The 25766-nt window shown below is 48.3% G+C and overlaps 1 protein-coding gene across 6 annotated transcripts in view; it reads left to right on the top strand.

The window, feature by feature from the left end:
* The window catches only part of HNF4A (hepatocyte nuclear factor 4 alpha), a gene marked incomplete at its 5' end in the record, with an annotated part of 61348 nt that overhangs the window by 14509 nt on the left and 21073 nt on the right, over positions 1-25766 (top strand). For 2 of the 6 annotated variants that reach the window (XM_079943736.1, XM_079943734.1), the window contains one exon: positions 12608-12647. The exons of 2 other annotated variants lie outside the window; for them this stretch is intronic. In XM_079943736.1, coding sequence (XP_079799862.1) covers positions 12608-12647 — 40 coding nt within the window. Of the gene's footprint in view, positions 1-12607; positions 12648-21476; positions 21881-25766 lie in introns of those variants that run through there. 2 more of the 6 variants (XM_079943737.1, XM_079943732.1) reach the window with 1 other exon arrangement.

Here is a 25766-nt window from a genome sequence, read left to right as displayed (position 1 = left end):
CAGTGCTTGGGACATAAGTATTCTATAAATGCTAGCAATCATCATACCTTTCGAAAAAGGCATACACTGGCATGTGGAGTAAATTTAATTCTTTTTTATTTCACTTCTGTGCATTTTTGTAATTCTTTTACCATGAACCTGCTTCAGTTAAATCATAAAAAGTTAGTTGAGTGAAGAGGAATAAAATTGAGTGGAAATGTCATCCTAAGGCTGGGCTCCAACATGGGGTTTTAGAGCTGGAAACAGGTAAGAGAATCTTAGAGTCTAAACTTCACACACCCATTTAATATCTTAATAAGCTGAGGCCCCAAGAAGAAAGATGATTTGGCCAAAGTCATACAGCACGTTAGTGGCAGAGCCAAAACTAGAACGCTGATGGTGAGGATTGGAAGGAAACTTGGAGGTGACTAGGTCAGCCTTTCCCAAGGCGAGACCGCTCAGACAAGGAGGATTCTATCCTGAGATGTCTGAAAAATGTTGGATTAAAGAAAGCTGTACAAATTTCATTATCAGAGAACTTCTCAGAGACCTTAACACAGGACAATGAATGCCTCCGGCACTCCAAGAGAAGCCTCCAGTGTGTTCACATTAGCTCATCACAGAGCCCCTTGAAAACATCAACACCCAGGAAAGCTCTGTCTGCCTCCCAACAGAGAAATTCTCTAGCTTAATACATTCCTAGATTTAAGAAAAAAAAAATTGTAGAGATATTTTAAATAGTATGATTTAACAGTTACATTACAGATTGTTGCTGGTATGTAGAAAGACAGTTAATTTTTTTCACTATCTTTCACCTTTCTAAAAATTTGTAATTATTCCCTAATATTGCAGAAAAGTAGAGAGAATAATATTGTGAACACTGATGGACCCATCACTCAGTTTTGTCAAGCCCTACATGCATGACCATATTTTCATTTGATTCATGTTTTGTTTGTTTTAATGACAAATGAAACATTCCACTTAGACTTGAAGCCCCACCTTGTACTCCTCCTCAATCCCTTGCTTTGCCACCCTTCTCAGAGGTGACCCCTGTCAATATTTGCTGTTCATCATTGCTAGACATGTTTTTATACTTTCACTCTACGTGGCTACAGAAACTATATATAACATTGTTTTTCATATCTGGAAAATTTATTCAAATGTTGTATGTATCCTTCAGCAACTTCCTTTTATTTTTGGAGCTTCCCATGCAGCTACAAGTAGCACTAGGGCACTCATTGAAAATGCTGTGAATGAACATCCCAAAGTATATTTATTCCAGTTTTTGACAATGGAGTTGTTTCCAGCTTTTCACTATTTAAAACAATGCTACAAAGAACATTCTTATACCTGTGGGTGAGAGTTTCTCGAGGATAATGTGGAGGAGTGGACTTTCTGGATTTCAGGCAGTGGGCATCTTCACTTTGATGAGATGTTGGCAAATTGATCAATCTTGTCCACCAACTGTCACTTTGGTCAGTAGCATCTAGGAGCTCTGGTTGCTGCACACCTTCCTCCACACTTGACTCTGAAGGATGATGAATGTAAAATGAGAATTTGCATTTCCCATATTTCTAGAGAGGGAAAGGTTCCTTTTGCCATTTGAATTTCCTCTGTGAGTGTGTGTGTTCATAGCCTTTGCCCATTTTTCTATTGCCCTATTTATCTTTTCTTAACAATTTGAAGGAATTATTTATTCTCAGTACAGATCCTTTTTTCAGTTGTATTAGTGGAAAATACCTTTAATCAGTCTGTAGCTCGTCTTTTCGCTCTCTTTAGAGTATCTTCTGTTGTACAGAAGTTTACAATTGTAATGTAGTTAAGTTTTGGTTAAATTATAAATAAGATCATTAAATTTAATAATCTTTTCCTCTATAGTGTGTGCTTTTTGTTTTTTGCAGTGCCCTGAAATCATTAAGATATTATGCTAAACGTTTTCTATAATTTTTAAAGTTTTATTTCTCATACATAGGTCTTTATTCCATAGGAATTGATTTTTGTGTGCGATATGAAATAGAGATGCCATTATATTTTTCTTCATGGATAACCAATTGACCCAGACAATTATTGACTAGGATGTCCTTTCTTGACTGATATGCAATGCCATTGCTTTTGTCCCTCATTTTCAGACATGTGTAGATCTGTTTCTAGGCTCTCTATACTGTTCCACTTATCTCTAGTAGCCACATTTAAACAATGAAATAAAAAAAAACCCAGGTAAGTGAATCTATTGATACAATTATACAAAAATAAAACATTTAATTTTTTTAAGTTCAAAAAAGAAATAGTTAAAATTATTTAATATTTTATTCAACCCAAAATAGCTAAAATATTATTTCAACATTTAATCAATCAAAAATAATTAATGAGATATTTTTCTTCTTTTATATACTAGGGCTTCAAAATACAATGTGTATTTTACACTTACAGCACATCTCAGTTTGAACTAGCCACATTTCAAATGCTCGATGGCCACATGTGGCTAGTGGTTACCACATTGGAGAGTGAAACTATAGCTTTATGTATCATAGAGCATGTCCTCCTCATATTACAGTTTTTTTTTTTTGTTTTTTTTTTTTTTTGCGGTATGCGGGCCTCTCACTGTTGTGGTTTCTCCCGTTGCGGAGCACAGGCTCCGGACGCGCAGGCTCGGCGGCCATGGCTCACGGGCCCAGCCGCTCCGCGGCATGTGGGATCTTCCCAGACCGGGACACGAACCCTTGTCCCCTGAATCGGCAGGCCGACTCTCAACCACTGCTTCACCAGGGAAGCCCCTACAGTTGTTTTTTTAAAAATTATCTTTATTCTCTGCTCATTCACGTAAATTTTAAGATGAGACTAAACAGGACAGAACAAAGTTTGGAGACCAACAGCCTATTTGTCTCCACTGGATTTCAATAAAGGCAACTAACATATTTTGAGTGCTTGCAATTTGCCAACTACCGTGCTAAGTAGCTTTGTCCTGTTGGGCTTCTAATTGAAATTACATTGAATTTATTGACTAATTTGGGAAGAATTGACATCTTTGCATAATGAAGCTGTTAACCTAAGACAATAAAAGAGCCAGTTATTTTTACCAGCAAAATGGGTTTATTTGGGAGCAGCAAAGAAATGCAATTTGGGACGTGCAACTATGGTGAACTATATGCAAGTTTGGTAAACTAAGGGAGAGGAAACTCTTCTACAGAGGAAAAGACGAAGTTGGGATGGGCTGGTATAAACAAACAGTCCATTAGAGGCAACTGGGAGTTGGAAGTATAGTGGCTTTTCATTGGCTGAGTTGTGACAGTCTCTCATTGACTGAGCTGTTGCCAGGCCAAGAGAAAATCTTTCTTCCTCCTGCTGCCAGTAGTAAAGTAGTGTCACTTTCTTCCAGAGATGTAAGGTACATCTCTTCCTGTTGGGATCTGTATTGAGATTAAGTAGTATGTGCATGAGAGCTCCCCCTTCTGGCCTTCTGACTTCGTTTTAATGAGGTTTCCCTTTATAATTTTCAAAAATCCTTCTGACCATGATACATTTATATAGGTTTGCTTTTATGTTTCTTAAATAAATTTCAATAATTTTAATACATAAAGGTCTTCTGTTATATTAATCCTAGCAATAATTGCTATTGCTATCATAAATAATTTTTTAAATTGAATCTTCTCATTTGTTGATGTTAGTGTATAGAAACCAACTGCTTTTGACATACTGAAAATGTACCCAGCAATTTTGTTAAATTCTCTTACTAGATCTGTTTTTAATTTCCTATCTTATTGTATCGCTTGGGTCTCTAGTAAAATATCAAAGAGAAGCAGTAATAATGGGTATTTCAAATAGGGCTTTGTTTGTCTATGAGTAGCTGAGACACAAAATAGCAGTAGTTTATACAAAATAGAAGATAACTCCTCAGATTATAGAAGTCCAGAGGGAGGCAATCTAAGGTTAGTATGGTGGTTCTTCCCCATAACAGTCCTCAGGAACCCAGGTTCCTTTCATCCCCATGAGGTCTTCATCCTCATGGTCCAAGATGGCTGCCAGAGCTCCAACCATACAGCCATGTTACAGGCAGAAAGAAGGAGCAAGAGACAAAGAAGAAAAAGGAGTAAAAGTCATGTTCCAGCTGTCTTTCTTAAAAAGTTCCTGGAAGCTGCCACATTACATTTCTGATTATACTTCATTGGCCAGAACATATTCACATGGTCTCGCCTAGCTTTAAGGAATGCTTGAGATAAGTTTTTTGAGGGGGCATTCATGTGTTCAAATGAAAACTGGAGGTTCTATTGCAAAGGAAGACAAGGAGACTATATAATACAGAACAGACAACTTGCAGCCTCTGCCACAGTGGGCAGCCTTGTTTTATTCTTGACTTTAAAGGGACTTTGGCCTTTTTAAGTAAGATATCTGCTTTAGGTTTTTTGTAGGTAACTTTTACTGGGTTTTAAAAAGTTTCTTCTAAGGAAGCCAGAAGTTTTGCTTGTTTGCTTTTTAATCACAGTGTTGAATTGTCTTAATTGCTTTTTGTGCATCTACTAAGATAATCATATTTTTTTCTCTTTTAGTCTGCTAATTTAGTAATATTCTAATGTTAAACCATCCTTGCATTCTTGGAATTAAACCTAAATTTGTCAGGATGAAATACATATATTTTATACATGGATGAAATTTTTAAAAATTGTGGTAAAATATACATAAAATTTACCATTTTAGCCATTTTAAAATGTATTATTCAGAGGCATCAAGTACATTCACATTGTTATACAACCTCCACCACCTCCCAACTCCTGAAATTTTTTATCTGTTTCCATTAGAAAATAACTCTCCAAGCTTCTCTGCCCCCAGCCCCCAGCAACCGCCATTCTATTCTACGAATTTGACTACTCAAAGTACCACTATAAATGGGATTATACAGCATTTGTCCTTTTGTGATTGGCTTACTTCACTTAGCAAAGAGTCCTCGGGGTTCATTCATGTTGCAGCATGTATCAGAATTTCCTTCATCTTTAAGGCTGTTGTATGTATACATAACATTTTTATATTATTCTGTTGTATGTATACATAACATTTTGTTTTTCGGTTCATCTCTTAATTGACACTTGCTTCTGCCTTTGGGCTATCGTGAATAATGTTGCTATGAAATGGTGTAAAAATATCTCCTCCAGACTGCTTTCAATTATTTTGGGTATATACCCAGAAGTTGTATCGCTGCATCATATGGTAATTCTATTTTTAATTTTTTAAGGAAGTGTTATACTGCTTTCCATAGTGGCTGCATTATTTTACATTCTTACCAGCAGTGAGAAAGTGTTCCAATTTCTCCACATCCTTACCGACGCTTATTATCTTTTTTTTTTAATTATCCATCCTAATAGGGTGAAGTGGTTATCTCATTCTGGTCTTAATTTGCATTTCACTACTGATTACTGACGTTGAGCATATTTTCATGTGTTTCTCGGTCATTTCTATATCTTCTCTGGAGTAATGTCTATTCAAATCCATCGCCCATTTTAAAATCAGGGTTTTTGTTGTTGCGTTGTAGGAATTCTTTATATATTCCGAATATTAACCCCGTATCAGACATGATTTGCAAATATTTTCTCCCATTCCATGGGCTGCCTTTTCACTCTGTTAATAATGTCCTTTGGTGCACAAAATTTTTCATTTCAATGTAGTCCAATTTATCTATTTTTTCTTTTGTTACCTGTGCTTTGGGTGTCATCTCCAAGAAATCATTGCTAAATCCAGCATCATGAATATTTCCCTCATGTTTTCTTCTAAAAGTTTTATAGTTTTAACTCTTACACTTAGGTCTTTAACCCATTTTGTGCTAATTCTTTTATATATGTCAGCTAAGAGTCCAGCTTCACTCTTTCACATGTGAATATCCAGTTTTTCCAACGTGAATTTGGTTTGGATCACATTTTATTTAAGACTTTTACAGCTGAGAAATGCTACTTTGATTCAATCTTTGATCCATTGCTAGAAAGCTCTCACCATCCTCCCTGACAGGTGGTCATTTAGCTTGGGTTTGATACTTCTAGTGACAGGACACTCACTACTTAATAAAGCAGCTGTTTCCCTGGTAGTATCATTGTATCCAGTAGAAAAATCTTCTTCATTTTCAGCACAAATCTTCCTCCCTATACGATCCATCTGTTGGTCCTAATTTGTCCTCTGGGGCGCTGAGAATAGGTGAACACCCTTTTCCAAAGGAAAGTACTTTGAATTCAGTAAATAACACAACTGCATGGTGGGCAACTATGTGCTGGGTTTATAAGGTTTATCACATTTATTCCACAAAGCAATCTGTGAAGAGGTCCTATTGTTGATTCCTGTTTCTCAGATGAAACAAATAAGGCTTGAAGAACTTATCATTTTCACGAGGTTGAACAATTATGTAAATGGTACCACTGATATTTCAAAGGCAGTGGCCTTGACCGCTCTGCTACACTGCCCCTCTCCCCTTCCCCAACCGTCAGCCCAGAACCCTTTGGGATCTTCAATTATTCTCTAAAGGGTATGGTTTTCTCACCCTGTCCCATCCTAGGAAAATTTTAAGTGTTTCTATTAAAATTGAAATCAAACACAGTTTTTTGTGTATGGTCCATGTATACAGAGGGCTCCTTAGCTCCTTTGACCTGAGCACTACATCTTTTTTAAAAAAATAGATATATCTATTTATTTAGGTTGCACTGGGTCTTAGTTGTGGCATGCATGCAGGATCTAGTTCCCTGACCAGGGATCGACCCCGTGCCCCCTGCACTGGGAGCGCCGAGCCTTACCGGCTGGACCACCAGGGAAGTCCCCGAGCACTACATCTTCACTAATGACACCTGAGACCGGGGTTAGAGGTTTGGTTAGCCGCTGCCAAGTAAAACCTCTAGAACTTGGTCACGTCGCCTGCTGCTAAGGCAGCTTCCCCCCCGCCCCCCCTCCACAGTGTCCAGGTGATTTATTTTGGGCCAGTGTGGAGGATTTTTCTTTCCTCTTCCTTGAGTTCAAACATTTCTCCAAACCCACCTGACCTTGCTCCTGCCGTTATTTTATTGCTAACACCTGTGTAAGTACTGCGTGCCAGGCACAGTTCTAAGCCTTTTCTCTACATTAACACAAATAATCCCCACAGCAACCCAATGACACACACATCATTATCCCCCCTGTTTTGCAAATGAGAAAACAGTCACAGAACAGTTAAGGAGCTCAGTGAAGATCACAGAGCTAGTCCAGGGCAGAACCAGAATTCAAGCCCAGAAAGTCAGGCTACAGCCTCCACACTGGGCTTCCTCCAAACATCTGACAATCTCAGCAAGTTTTTTTTTTTTTTAATTTTTAAATTTTATTTACTTTTGGCTGCGTTCAGTCCCCATTGCAGAGCGCGGGCCCTCTCTAGTTGCAGAGAGCCAGGGCCACTCCTCTTTGCTGTGCGCGGGCCCCTCACTGCGGTGGCCTCCCTTGCTGCGGAGCACAGGCTCTAGAGCACAGGCTCAGTAGCTGTGGCACACGGGTTCAATTGCTCCACGGCATATGGGATCTTCCCAGACCAGGGCTCGAACCTGCGTCCCCTGCACTCCCAGGCGGATTCCCAACCACTGTGCCACCAGGGAAGTCCCTCTCAGCCAGCTTTTTAAGGCCAAAAGATTGACACACAGTGACTGTCCTTTTTTTTTTTTTTTAACAAAGAGAGAACGGACCCAGGGCCCAGAGGCTTTGAAAGGCAACAGTATTAATTCAGGACGTAATATTTTATTCTGCTTATTTTCCCATTGCTTTCTACCTATGATATTGGTGTTTGATTTGGAAGTAATAACGTTTCCTTCTAAAATAAATCTAAGTAAAAATAAGTGAGTTGATGTAAGCCAAATGTTAAGTAATAGCATAGGTGGTTTTCAGATATGATAAACATCACAATGGTCATAGGAAAATCAGTGACGCTTCGAAAAGACCGCACTCAGTCACGTTAGATGAGGTTACGCTGCGATAATGAAAGAAAGAAAGCCTCAGGTCTCACGGGCTTAACTCTTTGGATAGTTTTCGCTCGCGTACTGCACTGTCTGCCATGAGTCGGCGGGTCGCTCTCCTCGTCCTGGTGACTCCATATGTACCCTCGCTTCCGAACGACCACAGCACTGACTCGTTAAAGCTCCCGCCCAGGTGTGACGCAGATTGTTTCTGCTCACATTTCATTGGCTAAGACCAGTCACGTGGGCACGTCTAACTTTAAAGGCAGCAAGGAAGTGTGATTTTGCCACGTGCCTCAGAAGAGGGACGTGGAATAGTCAACCCACAGGTAGGCTATGAGTAAAGGAGCCTGAAAGATGGCTCTGGAAAGGCAGAATGAGTTATGACCCGTCGTAGACCACTAAGACCAGCCCCAAGTGGTCTTCAACACCTGTTCTCAGAGAAGGGACAGTGGTCCACCAGGGAGAAGACAGTCCGACAGTACCATTCTGTTACACTGATACTTCTCCCAAGCAGCGACCCACGATTCCTTTGGTTGGGGGTGCCTTCATTTCGTAAGCGGTTTTCGCTGAACCCTGTGGTCAGCTGTTGTTTATTCCCTGAAGTTAGATGTGGCAGTTTGGGCTTTGCCTGAGCTAGGATTTGGTTCTGTCACTACTTTGGAAATATATCCAGGGAAGTGTAATCAGAAAGGAAAGGAATTCAAGGACAGGGTCCAAGTGGATAGGGAGCCTCACACAGTGTTTGGTTATCAGGTTATCAGGGAGGCTTCCTGGAGGAGTTTTCCTGCAGGGTCCCTGAATCAGAAGCACCTGGAAACTCATTAAACATGTGATGCCTGGGCCAGCTGTTGACCCTGGAACCTGGAGGTGGGACCTGAGTCGTCTGAATTTTTGTTAATGACCCCAGATGATTCTTATGGACACTGAGATTTGAGAAACACTGAATTATAGGGAGAAAATTTACTATAAGTCTAGAGGCCTAACACAGTGGTTCTCAATTGGGGGTGATTTGAGACCCCCAAAGGGGCATTTGGCAATGTCTGGAGATATTTTTCACTGTCATAGGTTGGGAGGGGGGCATGTGCTACTGGTATCTGGTGGGTAGAGGTCAGAGTCGCTGCCAAGCATCCTACAGTACATAGAACAGCCACCCATTACAGTTATCCAGCCCAAAATGTCAGCAGTGCTGAGGTCAAGAAATTCTGGTAAACAAGAGTTTAAACCCTTCCAAACATAGGAGCACATGTGATTTTTAATCTCTTTTTAAAATTTTACTTCCCTGAAAACATGGAATCCTTTTCATTGAATACATACTAAGTACTAAGCACTTCATGTACATTGTATCAGCTTCTCCCCCCAAGTCTTTTCAGTCATTTATCCAACAAATATCTATTAAGTGCTTGTTATGTGTTTAATTTTAAACTGTACAAGATGTGGGGTGTACCCTGGGGAACACATCAGACAAGGTTCATCTCCTTCATGGGGGTGGAAGAGATAGAAATAGATACACAAGTAACACAACATATGTGTAATTCCAAATTGTGATAGGCGGTATGAAGAAAAATCAGGTACAGGGACAGAGAATAAAGGGTGAAGGATGGGAAGAACCTACATAAATATGTAGGAGAGCCCTCGCAGACAAGGCGACAATTAAATCAGGATCTGAAAGACCTTTTTTTTTTTCAGGCCAGTGTGGCTGCTGCCACTGGAATGGGATTGAATGGCATATAAATGCAGGGCTATAGAAGCAAGGTCATGCAGTCCTCACAGTTCATGGGGATAAATACATTAAAAGTTTTAACTGTTTAAGGGAGGGACCTGTTCCAATCTGCTTGTAGAAAATCATCCCTGGCCCCTGGGTATAGAGTGGGTGGTAGAAGACCCAGAGCGGATAAACAAGAGAAGTGAAAAGAGCTTTTGCAGACCTGGAGAGATGATGGGGGATGGGGACACGGTTGGCTGTGGTGGAGATGAAAAGATGATGAAAATTTGAGATACTGTTGGCGGTAGCAAGAACTAGATTTTATGAAGAGCTGGCAGGGGTGGGAGGAAGGACACAAAGATGACTCCCAAGATTTTGGCCTGAATAACTGAGTTGGGGGTGGGGTGATGGACTGTGACAATTAATGTAAGTATTATTATTGTTCTTTTTTAAAACTGAGGAAGGGGAAGTGAATTGTCGTACTTCACAAAGTTAGTAAATGGACTCCAATTCAGCTGTGTTTAACTCCAAAGGTCATGCTTTACCCACTCTCCTGGACCCACACATTAATTTTTATAATGGGGGAGGATACTTAATGATATATCATTAAATATTGATATATGAATGCCCCTGAATGCAACCATGGGCGTCCACATAGAACCCGCACAAAACCTGGGACCCTCATTAAAGGCGATTGTACATTGGGGCCGAAAGTTCGGAATATAAATTCCCTAGATGGTGTAATGGCACCGCGGTGCCCCCCCTTAGGAAACCAGTTTTAAAACATTGCGTTCTGATTGGTGCAGTGACCACGTGGTGATGTGTGATAGGAGGAAAGTTAGCATGCCCCGTAACTAAACCCAGAAGACATGTCGAGCTGTCTTCTGCTGAGTTTGGAGAGCCGTAGTCCGTCTGGGCCTGTGATTGGTGGGATTGTAATACGACCTCCGCTGTGATTGGTGAAGCCCGCTCGGTTGTTTAAAGGTTTCTGTACGCCAGTTCCTGCTTTGGCCACTAGGCGGAGCCCAGGACACGCAAAACACGTCGCTGGGGCGCATCTGGGCCGCTTCCTCCCCTTGCGTCCTAGGGCCACCGAGGGACGGCTGGGCGTGGGGGGGACGGCGTCAGAGCTCACAGCTCCGGCCCAGGTGGCCACGCTTCTCTGCACAGCCCTTTTGGCCCCTTCCTCTGGCTCTCAGCCCCCGCAGAGGGCATTGGCTGACCGACGGCTGCGGGTTCGCGAAGGTTTGTGAAGGCCCAGATCCAAATTGCAAAATTGTGGAGTCTGTCAGGTGAGACTCAGCAGCGACCCCCGGCTGCGCCCTCTGCTCGCCTCGTAGCCCTCCTCTCAACTAACAGCCGCCAGTGTTTACAGCCTACACTCCCTTTAAGATCTTCAAAGAACTCTTCCAAAGCAGCATCTCACTGGAGCTTAGAATTGTCTCATGAAGGTCAAGGTCACTATCTCGGAGTGATATCACCATATCCACAGTTACCCCCTACCATCCCAAGGCGCCGTCACATTGTACTGTTTCATTGTCTTCCCTGCACTTAACCACTATTTGAAATTCTCTTCTTTTTAATTTATTTACTTCCTCCTGTCTGTTACCACCACACCTCTCCACCAGGATGTAAGCTCTGTGAGGGAGAGAAGAGCGTGGCCAGATCCAATACAGAATGCCCAGTTACATTTGAATTTGAGATAAACAACAGAAGTTCTAAAAGATATAAGTGATGTCCCATGTGTTATTTGGTACATACTTGTACTAAAAGAATTATTCATTGTTTATCTGAAATTCAGATGTAATTGGGCATCCTGTGTTTTCATTTGCTAAAACAGCAACCCTGTTGGGGAGGGATCTTACCTATTCACTGCTTCATCTCCAGCACCCACAGTAGTGCGCATGGCATGTGCTGAATAAATGTCGAATGACTGGCTGGGCAAATTCCTTCATTCCTTCGCTCATTTATTCATCCAACCCATTATATTACCTGCCAGCTGGGTCGTGGGGCTATAAGGGTAAAATGAGACATAGTCCAATGGAAGAGGCAGACAACCAGTAACCACCATGCGATTAAACTTTGATGATGTAAAGTATTAGGGGCTGTGGGAGCACTGAGGGGGAGCCCTGACCTGTCCAAGCCAGCAGAACTGCCTGGAGGAAGATGAAGATGAGACTTGGAGGATGAGGAGGCAAAGAGAGAGGTGTGACAGCTGCTCTGGGCAGAAGGTATGGCATGTGCAAAGGCCAGAGACAAGGCAGGGGCTACGGAATTCTGAAAGCTGCAAGGGGTTGGGGTGGAGGGCAGATGTACAGTGTGGGTGGGGCAGTCAGAAAGAGGTGAGAAGGAGACTCCGTCGCTGAGCATCAGTACCCACCAGTCAGGTGCTATAGTGATTGTGCCCATTGTATAGATGAGGAAACAGACTGGGAGAAGTGAAATGCCTGGCCTAGGTTGACAGTCTGAGTGGAAAAGGCCTAGCTGAAGCAGATTCTGAACCTGAACTCTTCTGAAAAGGCTCTGGGTTAAGGATTATAACCCCCAACTGGAGAATGAAGAAACTGAGGCCCAGAAAGGTGACAGGGCTCTCCCTGTGAAGGAGGCTCCGTCCAGTTTAACAGGAGAACACTGAGGCAGTACGAGGGGTCTGGGTTGTCTCGGGCCCTCCAGAGAGACAGCAGGAGGCCTGGAGCAGGACACAGGAGTTCAGGCCATTGTGTCTCCTGTTCCTGTTTGGGTTGGGTCTCTAGGAGTCCCTTACTGAGGCCTGAGGCTAATTCCTTGCATGGGTCTTGGGCTGGTCTGCAGTTTCCATGGAGACCGCCTCCCTCCATCCCTGAAATCTCATTGTGACTAGCATTAAGAGATTAACTCTGCCCGGCAGCCCTCGCAGGGTCTTGGGTGCCAGAGTGGCTGTGGGAGCTCCCTTAAGGATGAAGAGGTTGCCCACTGTGTGAGACCCCATAACACCAGGAGGAGGATGTCAGACTGGGGCCAGGGCTTCCCCCGGGACACCCCAGGTATGATCCTGACTCCACATCTACCTGGAAAGGAGGACGAGGTGGTGGGAGAGAGACACAGGACCTAGGGGAGGAATCCAGATTTTGGATCAGTATAGAGATGTTGTCACCCCAGCCCCCAACCCAGGAAGGCCCAGGGTCTTGATGGCGGGACCCCATTCTGATCAAGGCAAGATTCAGATTCTGTCAACAAGGCGAGGGGAGCCTCACAGAGTCTTTTAGGGGTGTTGCAAAGCTACCTAAAGACCAGCTTCCTAATCTGCTTCATTTTGCTTTGGGGAAACTGAGGCACAGAACAGGAAAGTGACTTGTCCCCAGTCAGTGAGTCAGTGAACTGAAGCAGGTCAGGAATCCAGAGGGAGCCCTGGGGTTGCCTGAGCAGAAAATGTTTGGTTAAAATGTCATTGCCCCCTCTGCCATGAATCCCACATCCTCCTTCCTGACCTCCAAGAATGGGGTCCCTCAGCCTTCTCTCCCCTGGGCCTGTCCCATCAGCCATGCTTCCCTTCCCTCCCCGCCTCTCCCCCTCCTCCTGCCCTCCCCTGCTACCTGCATAGTCTGAGCCTGCCAGAATGTCCCTGGCAGGCTCCAGTCCACTGGAGGGCATGGCCACCGGGCCCTAACTGTCCCATCCAGGGGACATCCCCTCACTGGGTCACTATCAGGATGACTTTGGACATTTTTTGTTCCACGCTTCAGCCCCTCTGTGACTTCAGGGCCTGGATATGGTGGGGGCCCTGAGAACCCATCCCCACCCCACCTCTTCCTGCCAGGCCTGCATTGGAGAGATTTAGGCCCAGTTCCAAAGCACTCCTGGGTCAGGCTTCCTGGAAGGCCACACTGGGGCAGGGGAGCAAACACTGGCTCTGGAGCCAAGTAGCAATAGTTCAAATGCTCTTGACTCAGCAGTGTGAGCCTCAGTTTCCTCACCTGTGAAGGGGGGCAATAACCCTTCCTTCCTCAAAGCTTGTTCTCATTTTCTATGGAAAACTCTCCAGGTTAGGCTATTAAATGAACAAAGTGAGATGCAGAACAGTTTAAGAGATGGGGGATGATATCGTGGGATCTCATACGCTGCCTGGTCTGTACAGGGCAAGTTAAGGGAAGTGATTAGCTACAGTGAAGAGGGCAGTGGACTGGTGGACAGGAATTGGGGGTGGAAGCCAGACTTCTCAAAGTGCACCTTTTATATTGTTTTGACTTTTGAATCATGTGCACTTAGTACCGATTCCAAAGGAAATTTAAGTGTTTTAATAGATTGGGTAAGATATCAAACCATCAGAATAATCACTCAGAGCTCAATAATGTGACAGGTCTGCAGCCTAGATGGAGACCCACGTACTAGGACTTGACTCAGGAACCGAGAAAGCCTGACCCCGAGTCTCTGCATCCTTGACCTGGAAGGGCCCTTTATTTTAAGCCGATTTCATTTTGCCAATAGCAAAATGATAGTCATCGGTACCAAGAATCAGGAGCTCCCTACATGCCCACCACAGTGCCAAGCACTGTCTGAGTAGCATCCCGTTGAATTAGCATTCTGACTTTATGAGGAAGCTATTATGTTCCCATTCTACAGTTGGGGAAACGGAGCCTCATTGAAGTTGCAACTAGGAAGTTGGAGAACTTGGATGCACATCTAGGCCTTTCCAGCTCCAAAATTTTAAGCCCTCCTGTGGTAGGTCTCAATCTTAGTTGCATATCAGGATCACCAGAGAACTTTAAAAAATACTCACAGCCAGCACCCACTCACCCCCACCCCAAGGTTTGATCGTTGTACTGTGGTGGGGCCTGGGCATCAGTAGATTTTAAAGGTCCCAGGTGATTCTAATTCACCATCAGGGTTGAATTTCTGCTTTATGCTAGACAACTTTTCAGATGGGAAACCAAGGCCCAGGAGGGAAATGACCTTGCCCAAGGTCACACAGTGGCTGGAAGCAGAGCTGGAACAGGGCTCACATGGAGCCTGTGAATGGTGCCCCCCTCTGAGCGGGCAAATCTCCATGGGCAGTTGGCTTGGTAAGTGGAACAAGGGCTGGATTTCCACCTCCACTTGCCCCCTTAGCCAGAGAACCTTTGTGCAGTGAGCAACCTGTACAACTGTGCGAGGTGACCGTGGCCTGAGTCTCGGGATCCCAAACACTTCATCTCAGTGACCTCCAGGCAGATCCCTAGAACCCTTCAGAACAAGGATGTGGGGAGCCCCAGGGTGGTTCCTGGGATGTGGGTTCATTCCTCACCTGAAGACCAGGGCCTGCACCCTTCAGACCCGAGAGGGTCTGGGCAAGGACCCATCTAACTCCCAAAGTCACATCCAGCAGATAAAGTCAGGAACATACCAGGAGGGAGGAACATACACACGGGAAGACAGCAACAGCCTCAGTCCAGAAGTCACAAGCCACCTGGCAGAAGGCAGCCTATGGGGAGGCCCCGCCCACACAGACCCAAGTCCTCCTGGCTTCCTTCCTGATCATTCTTTTGACCACACTCTCTACACTACCTATTGAGCCTTGCAGTCAGCATCTCCCATAATACCCTGCTTTCCAGCCAGAGTAGCTTCCATGCCCTTTCACCCTCACCCACCATGTTCTCCACTTCTGGATGTTCCCTCTGCCCAGGATGCCACCTCCTCCAGGAAACCCTCCCTGACCACTCCAGCCCAGAGATATGTCTTCTTTCTGCCACCTTCCAGCCCTCACAGTCCATACACACAGCCCAATTGTGCCTTGGGGTGGAGCTTATTCTATCATCATACTGGCCACTTTTCATTGACTACTTACTATGTGCCAGCCCTGGAAGGGCAGGGTGGCCTGGAGGTTAGGAGCACAGACTCTGGAGCACAGATTCTGCTCAGGTTGGAATCCCAGCTTCTTATAAGCTGTGTGAGCTGCAGCATATGATTCAACCTCTCTGTGCTCCAGGTTTATAAGATAGTGATAAAAACATTGCCTTACTTCACAGAGTGGTTGTGAGGATTAATGAGTTAATACATGGACAACCCTCAAAACAGCTTTATAAACATTGGCCATGGTTATCATTGCATATATGCCACTCCCTTTCATCCTCACAGCAACCCTATGAGTTAGGTATTATTATTCCCAATTTACAGGTGAGAAAACTGAGACTCAGAGAGGTCTTGAGAGTCAGGGCAGGGCTCTGCATCCTTTTCTGTGGCCTGATGCCTCCAGAGAGAGGATGTGGCTGAGATGGGTTATAACTTTGAGCCTCTGATTTGCAGCTCATGGCTGCTTCTCAGAGGGCCCGCAGGACACAGGGCCAGGTGAGATCCCCCTGACTTGGGCCTCCGGTGGCTCTCAGGCACCACTCTGCTTCCAGCCAGCCCCAGGAGGGAGGGTAAAAAGCAAAGAAGGGCCTTTCAGGGAGGCCCTTTCAGGGAGGGCCTTTCAGAAGGGCCTTTCAGGGCTGAACATCAGGGATGTTCACTACCATCCAGAATACATCACTGAGTACCAGAGAGAGCTCCTGTCTGCCCCAGCCTAGCTGGAGACTCAGGACACCCGGGTGACCTTCTGTCCCTGGACGAGTCACTTCCCCCCTCTGGCCTCCGTCTCCCCATCTGTACGATGAGTGAGGGGATGAGGCTGGACCAGTAGTTTTCTGATTCTCATTAACAACAGCTAGCTCCACTCTCAAATGAAATATTGAGAGACAGTGTCCCTAAGAGGCAGGCGCTGGGTGAAGTGGGGCCTCTGCCTACACTCCCTTGGCTCCTGGGACCTGAGAACCCAGTTTGAAAGGCCTTAGGCCGCATCCTCCTAAGGGCTCCCTTGGCTCTGACACCGCAGGATTCTAGAATCCCCAGCTCAAAGCGGCCGCTTCGCATCCCTGTTTGGAAAGCTCTCCCCGCCCCCCCCCCCCACCCCCTAGCTGCTTTTATCTCTCTTTGGTAACACAGCAAATTTGCTCAGGACCCAGAGCAGGGGAAACAAGCAGACTGTTGACTCTTGAGCAAAACCTACCCTTTGGAGAGCAGCAGAGGAGGCGCTCGCTGTGCGTGGGGTGGCTGAAGGCCTCTTGCATAACCCGGCGGCCTCCTGCCCACCCAGGCCTTTGCTTTGCAGGGTTAGGGGTGAGGCAAACCGCAAACTCATGCCCAGTTAATTTTTTAAGGCAAAATCAACAGGCTCAGCAATGATTAGCAGGCAGGTAAGTTCGTCTTAATCATGCTGAGGAGAGGGAGGAAGGAGGCTTCCAGGGGCCCAAGGATGGGGCTGAGTTATCAGTTAACCACATAAATGTTTCCTACCAAACCCACTGGCCTTCAGCCCCGAGCTTCCTCCTCTTCCTCTCGGAAGTACTTCCGTGGCACCCCAGCGAGTGGCCATCAGTCACTGATGAACAGACACTCCACCCTCTGGGGTCTGTAGGAGGCACTGCCAGGGCCCTCGAGGGCTGGGGTGAAGCAAAGGGGACCTCACCAAGCTCCTGGTCTTCTTGTTAAGGCCAAGCTCCCCCTGCTGCCTCTGCATGGCCTGGAGCATGTGTCCTCCCTCCTCAGGGCTCCGTGAGGGGCCCTGGGTCTATGTCCCAGGTTCAGCCTACAGCCGGCTGCCACTCTCCTGGGGGCCTCGGTGTCTCCATCTGCCAAATGGGTGGATTGGCTGGGACACCCTGTCCAGTCTTGAAGTTCTGTGATTGGATTAAGCCAACAGGGCCTGTACCCAGGACGAGGAGGGCGGGATGAGCCATGTTTTAGGAGTGCTAGGAGGGAGAAGAGATGCCCGGAGGAGGGAGGGGGCCTACCTGGTACGTGCTGTCGGCACCAGCCAGTGTCAGATCCCAGCTCCAGGAAGAGGGCTGTCCTCTCTGGTGGAAGGCAGGGGTCCCTGTGGGGTGGGCTGTGGCTGCAGGGATGACCTGACAGACCCCAGCTGGTCCAGGGCCCCTCCCCCTAGACCTCGAGAGCTGCCAAAGAAGCAGCAAGGCCACACCAGCCCTAGGCCTGCCGGCTGCCTGGACTGGAGTTTGGTCAGTTGTTGGGGACCTATATTGTGAGAAAGTTAGGACTTTGTCCACAAACTGGAATTTGAAATTTCAAAGGGGCAAAACTGAAGGGCCCTACCCAGGAGTGGAGATGGCTCTTGGCTTCTTTCCCCCACGACTTTTGTTCTCTGTCTTGATAAGTCCCGGGTTCCCTGCACCACTCCCTGGGTTGTGGGCGGGGGAGGGGAGACAGGAGATAGTGGGGACTCGAGCGCCCAGGGGACATGAAGACGCCAGGCGGCCCGTGGTGGCTGGTGTCTGGAGGATGCCTCTGCACTTGCACGTGCCCCGGGACAAGCTCCTTCACTTCTCAGCTCCCTGAGCTCCCTGGCAGTGACGTGACAATGGAACCACTAGCCACCAGCGCTCCAGAATTCCAGGGTTCTTTCCAGGGATCCAGGAGGGAGGCAGCGTGGAGGGGGTAAAGCCCTCAAGCTCTGGAGTCAGACTCGGGTTCCAATTACAGCCCCTCCTGTTACATCATTATGGCCTTAGGCAAGTGACTTCCCCTCTTTGAGCCTCAGTTTTGTCACCTACAAAGTGGGACAGATAAACAGAGAAGAGTGGAAGGTTCTTAGCACTGGGCCTAGCACAGATTCTCTCCAGAAACATTAGCCATTATTGTCATTTAAAAGAAAAATATTGTGGTCCAGAGCGGCGGCTCCCTTAACCACTACCCGCGCCAGAGGCCTCAGCACCCTGCCCACTGCCGCCCCTCCCCGACCCCCGGCTGCCCAGGACAGTGGTCTCAGAACACCCCTCCTTCCCTTCCTGAGGCCCCTGTTTCTCCATCTACAACGCAAAGGAGTGGGACCTCCAGCTGAGCTCTGAGACCTCTCTTGTCCCCTGGGAACTGGGGCATGTTGAACTGGGGTCTGACTGCCCCAGGGGCCGGGCCAGAGATAAAGAAGGACTGCTGAGTTGATGGCGTAGAGGCCAGGGTTTGTTCAGGCCTGGGCAAGCCGTCCCTGGAGTTCTCCTGTGCAGGGGGTCCCGATTCCAACTGATTATGTGGCCAAGGTCAAGGAGTCAGCCACTGATGACAGTAATCACTGCTGTTGCACTCTGTGCTTACGCTCGGTCATCTAACGCTCGTACTGTCCCCGCGGAAAAGGTATCAAGCTGTCTGATGCCAAAATGAGGGCTGAGAAAGCTGGAACCTGAGGTCACAGAGTTTGGGAAGTTGGCAGTGCCTGACTTTTGACCCAGGTCTTTCTGATTTCAAGGTCCATGGTTTATCCTTTAAGGGTGGGGTGGGGGTAGGTGTGGGGGCGGATGTGTGTCATCTTCACAACAAACTTCAAGTTAGGCCCATTTTACAGAAGGGGAAACTGAGGCTTTGAAATAATAACTTGCCTGAGACCACAGAGCCAGTAGGTCTTAGAGGTGGCCAGTCATTTATATGAGGGACGTGTATCTAGAAGGTATTGTTTGGGGTCAGCTAACGGTGGGGTGATTTGTGTATGTAACAGATTATGCAAGTCCTAGTTCATGGGTGGGTAGATTTACTTATGGGGTGGGTTGTGATTGGTGGGACATGGGATGTGAAATAGGTTTCTGGAATGTGCCTCACAGGCAGTGGGTCACCCGTGTTGTGCGTTTGGTAAAGCACATATGCCACTGTTTGTGTACAGAGTAGCTTGTCGTGTGCAGGCTGCCCACCTGATAGTTCTTGCATGTAACAGGCATGTGTGTGGCATGGTTGACCTTAGTTGATCATAGACCTTATTCAATTCAATCTAAGATGCCATCTGTAGAGGTTGAAAATTGTTATTTTTGTTACCGTTACACTTTGACATGCCAGCGATCCCAGCCCACTTTTAGAAATAGGGAACTGCGCCTCTTAGACTCGATGAGATGCCATACGTTTAGGCTTGTGAGAGGACTAGCGGTGTGTGGCCTGTCGCAGGTGCCAGACAGGTGGCAGGACCCGGAGTCAGCCCTTGAAGGCCCCTCCCAGAGCTGCCCCTCCTTCTCCTCTGTGTTTATGCCTTAGTTGGGTCTCCTGCCCGGCTCAGCCTTGGCCCCAAGGCTGTTGGAGCCAGGCTCAGATGTTCCTGGCAGAGCACGGGAGGAACCCACCGGGAGTTGAAGTCTTCTCCATCAGCCCTAATGGAATTTCTCTTCCTCCCTCCCTCCCTTGTGGTCTTGTCCTGATCAATAAACAACTGGGCCAGTATCTTCACCCCATTTTACAGATGGGAAAGTTGAGGTCCTTAGAGAGATGTGATTTAAGGAAAGTTATCCAAATAGTGACAGAGCTAGTTCCTAAACCCAGGTCTCCTGACACCAAATCCAGCTTCTCTTCTCCTCCAGAACAATTGCCCGCCCCTCCAACTCCCACCCCAGTTATCGCAGCTCCAGGGGGAAGATGGAGGGAGGAGAACACAGCTACACGGGGCAGAGAAAGGGCTTCTAATAGTTGGAAGAATATGAGCAGGGTGCCTCCACACGCCCCTCAAGCACCTGCCGCTTCTCCCACTGATTCACCCACTCATTCATTCACCCATTCACTCACTTATTCATTCACTCTTTCAGTAATTCACCCACTCACATATTAATTCACCCTGTCTCTAATTCACCCACTGTCTAATTCACTCATTCATTAATTCACCCACCCACTCACTCATTCATGCACTCTCTCACTAGTTCACCCACTCTCGCTCTTGTTACCAAATCCCTGTGCCCGGCCCTTCCCGCCAGCAAAGGAGGACAGGTTCCCATGCCTCCAGAGTCCCAGATCTTTCTACGTCGGCCTGCACTTTCCAGCTCCACCACCCCAGGTACTCTGGGAGCTCATGAAAGTGTCTGCACGGTGGGCAATGAGGGCTGGAGGGTGCAGAAGAAAAGAGTAAGCCATGAATTGAAGGCAGGCAGGCTCGGTCCCAAACGAAAATGGGGGGCCCCTTGTTCAGAACAGCCGAGCATTAAACCAAACACGGGAGCCCGAGAGTGGAGCTCTGTGCACGGCTCAGGTGGCTCACCCGTGAAGCCCACTCTAGAGGGAGGAGGTGGGTGGAGAGAAACAAAGGAGATACGAAAGGGAGGCCAAGGGGGGCAGGAGGAGAGGGGATGGACGCTTGCTGGGCACCACTTGGTGTTTTCCTAATGCCATCTCATTTAATACGCAGACCACCCTTTGAAGTTGATCGTGTATTTTCTAGAAGAGGAAACTGAGGCTCAGAGAGGAGAATCATTTACCCAAAGTCACGATTAGTAGGTGGTAGGCGCCTGAATGTTAATCCAGGTCTGCGGGGCTGTAAGCCTTGTCTCCGCCTGTTCCCCAAGGGGAGGGGGAGGCACGAGGGAGGGCGACAGGAGCAGGTGACGGGGACCTGGGAGATGGAGTCTGTCTGGGCCTGAGCAGCTGTGACAGACTGAGCAGCCCCCTATGAGGGGTCCTGGGGAGCAGGGCGGGGGACCCAGACAGCAGCGTGGGCCTCTCAGTCCTTCCCGCTCCCAGGAGAGGCAGGAACCTGGAAGGGTGCTCCCAGAACGAGGATCTAGAAGATTGGTATCTGGGGCCTGGGATTTGTGTTTCTGATTCGTGAGCCATTGAGGCGGCTTTATCTCTGCAAGAGCATTGAGGGTCGAAGTCAATGACTGGGGAAGTTACTGCATTAGGGCATCTTGGAGGTAGGCTGTCAGTGTCCCAGGGTATATGTGAGCGTCTCAGCCTGACTCGGGGTGACAGTGACTTGGAGGGTGGCTGAGTCAGGGTCAGATGGAGGCTGGTGAATTAGTGTGCCCATCTTACAGAATTGCTAACACAATACTGGGGAGTTGGGGCCCCATCCGTTGTAACAGCACTCCGGGGGGTCAGCCAGAAACCAGCAAACAGCCAAATCCCTGTGGCCCCGCCCAGCCGGTCCACCAGTGGGGGAGCCGATTAACCATTAACCCCCAGCCCTCCCTGGCAGAGCCTCCACCCCTTCGCAGGGGCTAGGCCAAGACTCCCGGCAGATCCTCCCAGAGGACGGTTTGAAACGCAGGAAGGCAGAGAGGGCACCTGGGAGGAGGCAGTGGGAGGGCGGAGGGCGGGGGCTGGGGCTCGGCCCAGAGCCTTCGGGGTGGGCATCCTGGGCAGGGCAGGTGGCCGAGGTGTGAAGAGGGGAGGATGCGCCTTTCCAAAACCCTTGTCGACATGGACATGGCCGACTACAGTGCTGCGCTGGACCCAGCCTACACCACCCTGGAGTTTGAGAATGTGCAGGTGTTGACGATGGGCAATGGTAGGTGGCGGCAGGTGTGCCCAGGTGTGCCAGTTGGCAGGTGTGCCCAGGTACGGGAGCGAGTCTTCAGCACTCAATTTGGGACTGGGAGAATGATAGATTAGCACGTTGGTCCCATAGGTGAGAGCACAGGTGTTGCCAGGTGAAGCAGATGTGCCCAGGTACGGTGACCAGAGGTATTCTGGGTTGGGGGGGTGCTGCAAGGGCAAATCTTCAGCAAAAGGAGGTCCCAGGTATTCCTGCCAGGCCCCTGTGGTCCCCGTTACCAAAGCTGTCCCCGCTTAGCGTGTCACTGGGAGCGGGGACTTCATGGGAGCTTCCTCTTGGTGTCCAGCTCCAGTAACTGGTCCACGTGGTCCCTTCTAGGTCCAGAGAGAGGGAAAGGTACGTCCTGTCCCTGGGGACGGTGGATGGAGGTACAGCTGTGTTTCAGGGCATCTTTGGGACTTTCCTGGGGTGAACGCCCCACTCAGAGAAAATGGAGTTCTCAGGGAGGTTTTGCTAAATGAGACGCGGATCAGTAGTGCGTGTGCCGTGTGCGTGCGCGCTGGTGTGCGATCGTGACCTCCTCTTGGCGTGCATGCATGAGTTTCCGTGTACGCGTGTGGGCAGGTGGCAGTGTGTTGCAAACATGTGTTTCCGGGAATCCACTTGCACGTTTGTGTTCGCCCGTCTGTGTGTGCGTGTTCTGTGTCTTATTTCTAGTTGCATTTGTTCACTGAGTGGGTCTGTGTTTGTTGGTGTCTCTAGGGAGTGCCTGCGTTTGCCTTGCTTATGTCCGTGAGCGGTGATGAGTGTGTGTACGTGTGTCTGTGGATGTTTGCACACGTGGTCTGTGGATGTGGATTGGTCTGTGTGCCCCGAGCTTCCTGGGTGTATGTCCCGTTTGGGCATCCTGTTTATACCTGCTTGTGTATGTGTGTGCATCCCTGCCCTCGGGGGTCCAGAGCACATGTGATTGTGTACACGTGATGTGATTGTGTACACGTGATGTGCAGGGTTGCCATTCAACAAATGCGATTCACATCAGCAACAGGTCCATTTGTCTTAGAGCAGATTGTGTTGCCTGTGTGTCTCTCCCCAGGTTTATACGTACACTCCCATATCACCTAGAGCACATTTGAAGGTGGGGGGGGGGTCTCCTGTACAAAGAGATGGGGGAAGGGAGGAGGCCTGGAAGCCAGGATGCCGGGACCTGACTGGTCGAAGGCCAGCCTCACAGGAGAGAGGGCAGCTGGCCGAGGTTGGCCTTCCACCTGCCTTCCTTCCATGGCTCCGCGGCTTCAGCTGAGGTCTGTAGAACTTGGGTCAGCTCAGCTCAGCCGGAGAGAGGTGTCTGCCCTGCCCGTGGTCAGTGGGCACTGCCCGTGGTCAGTCTTACCAGCTGCTCGCCTCCCCCTGCCATTCACTCACTGTGTGACCTTGGGCATGTCACCTCCCCTCTCCTGGCCTCTGTATATTCTATAAAATGGGCTTAGTCACCTGAGGCCTGCTGGCCGGCCGGCTTTTAGGAGTGTCCGGGTATCACGTGAGGGAACTGAGGGGAAAACACACAGGAAATGGTAAACAAGAAGCTGCTGCACTAGGCAGGGTCTGTGTGACCCCAGAGGGATAGTGTGCGCTGCCGCACCTGGTCACCGCCCAGCCCTGGGCTGCCCCCATCACCCCTTCAAAGCGCATATCTCCAGCTCCCGAGACCTGTGTGTTCCTGAGACAGAGGCCAGGCTCCTTACCGGCTGTTCTGAAGACAGGACAGCCTCCAGCTCTGGAGCCAGAAAGATCGGGCCTCAAATTCTGGCATAAATCCTTCCTACCTGTGTGAACTTGCCAAGCCATTTTCCTCTCTGAGCCTCAGTTTTCTCATCTGTAAAGTGGGAGTAAATCATAGCGCCTGCCTCCCAGGGCTAACCAGAAGATCCAATAAGATAAGGCACTTGGGGCTTCCGTGGTGGCGCAGTGGTTGAGAGTCCGCCTGCCGATGCAGGGGACGTGGGTTCGTGCCCCGGTCCAGGAAGATCCCACATGCTGCGGAGCAGCTGGGCCCGTGAGCCATGGCCACTGAGCCTGTGCGTCCGGAGCCTGTGCTCCGCAATGGGAGAGGCCCGTGTAACGCAAAAAAAAAAAGCGATAAGGCACCTGAGTGCTTAGCGCTGGTAACTGGTCCTGGCCCCGCATGAGTCGTCTCAGGAACTCTGAGCATCTCTAAGAAGAGTCTACGTTCTCCCTTGGAGTTTGAAGTGGGTTGAGAGTTGGGGTTGTCTTTTGCATACATCCTGGGCTGGAGGCTTGAAGGCTCCAAAGATAGCTCCCTACCTGCCTGCCACTCTTGATTCAGAAGTGGCAGAAGTCCTTGTTTATCAGAGGCCCCAGCAGACACCCCAATAAGGACAGCACTGGCCAGAGGCCAGCACTGGCCCTCACACCTGGACCATAAATCTGGTTCCTCTACTTAACAGCAATGTGATGACTCTGGGCAAGTCCTGTCCTCTCCGAGCCTTGATGTTCTCACCTGGAGAATGGGAGCTGACCCAGCATCAGCTGACCCCGGGAGTGGGGTGATACACTTGGCATCGCCCAGCCTATCCTGCCCAGGATATGGGAGCCCCTTCCCCCAGCCTCCGCCTGAGTTGTGGGGTCAGCTCTCCTGGGGGTTGGAGGAGGCAAGGCTGAGGGAGAAAGGGCACCAACGCAGTTTAACAATTATCCCCATCTCCAGGAATAATTCACCAAGTGGAGGGGGCTGCACTCCTGGGCACCCTCGGGAGTCTAGGTGATGTTCAGCTAGGCCACAGCAGCAATGAGATGTCCACTTGTGCTTGGAGGCTGGAAGTCATCTGCTCCCAGAGTTTTCTTCTGCAGAAAAGTTTTCATTTCACAAACACTGATATAGTGCTTGTTATGTGCCAAGCACTTCACATATATTGATTCACTGAATCTTCATAACAGACCTGGGGATTATCATGTTCCCCATTTTACACGTGAGGAAATGAAGGCACAGAGAAGTAAATTAATGCAACCAAGGTCACACAGCTAAGAGGTGGGCAAGCTACGATTTAAACTTGGCAGAAGGGCTATAGAGGTTGTGCTCTTAACTACAGCATTATATCCCTCTCCAGTTCTTAGCTAGATGTTCCCTAGGAATTCAAGATTGGATTCAGGGTTTCTATGAAAACACGTGTGTGTGTGACTTTGTGAGATGTGCGTATGTAGGCATTTTTCTGGGGAGATGGTCGATAGTGCTTGTCAACTTCTCTAAGAGGTCTATCCTTGGTGGAAGATTTGCTTACAAAAAAGAGGGTTCAGCTGCTGAAACTTAAAAAAAATGGAAAACAACTGGACCAGTCAAACTGCCCCTCTCTACAGTTAGGGAAACTGAGGCCCAGGGGAAATTGAAGCAAGGAAAAGGAGCTTGTCCCAAGGCCACAAGCAAGTTGGTAGCAGTACTAGTACCCAGGACCCCAGCCGCCTGCCTCTTATTCCCCTCTTCACATTTACATAGATGCAGTAGCTTTTGCTATGAGGTGCTCAGATCCTTGCCATGATCCTCCCAGGAGGGCAAACGAGCCACTGTCCTTGATGTATGTCTTCCTGTTCCCTGGGAGAGTTTCAGGGCCCCTGGGTACCAAGCTGAGAGCCACCTAGACCTGTTCACTCAGTGAGGAGTGAGGAACAGGACCTGGTTCTGGGCAGATGCTGGGGGAATATTTGCCCCTCCCACAGTCCCCTCCACCCAGCCAATCAGGGTCTACAAGGGTCCGATGCATCCTAGGAGACAGCCAGGTTTTCGTTCCTTCCCAGAGAAAAGCTGGGGCTAGCGGTCTCCACAATGGGAAGGAACAGACCTTTGCAAACAACTCTGTGAAGTCAGTGCCACAACCGTCCCTAA

Source organism: Stenella coeruleoalba, assembly GCF_951394435.1.
Source record: "Stenella coeruleoalba genome assembly, chromosome: 15".
Taxonomy (NCBI): Eukaryota; Metazoa; Chordata; class Mammalia; order Artiodactyla; family Delphinidae; genus Stenella; species Stenella coeruleoalba.
This window is presented reverse-complemented; position numbering and strand designations above follow the sequence as displayed.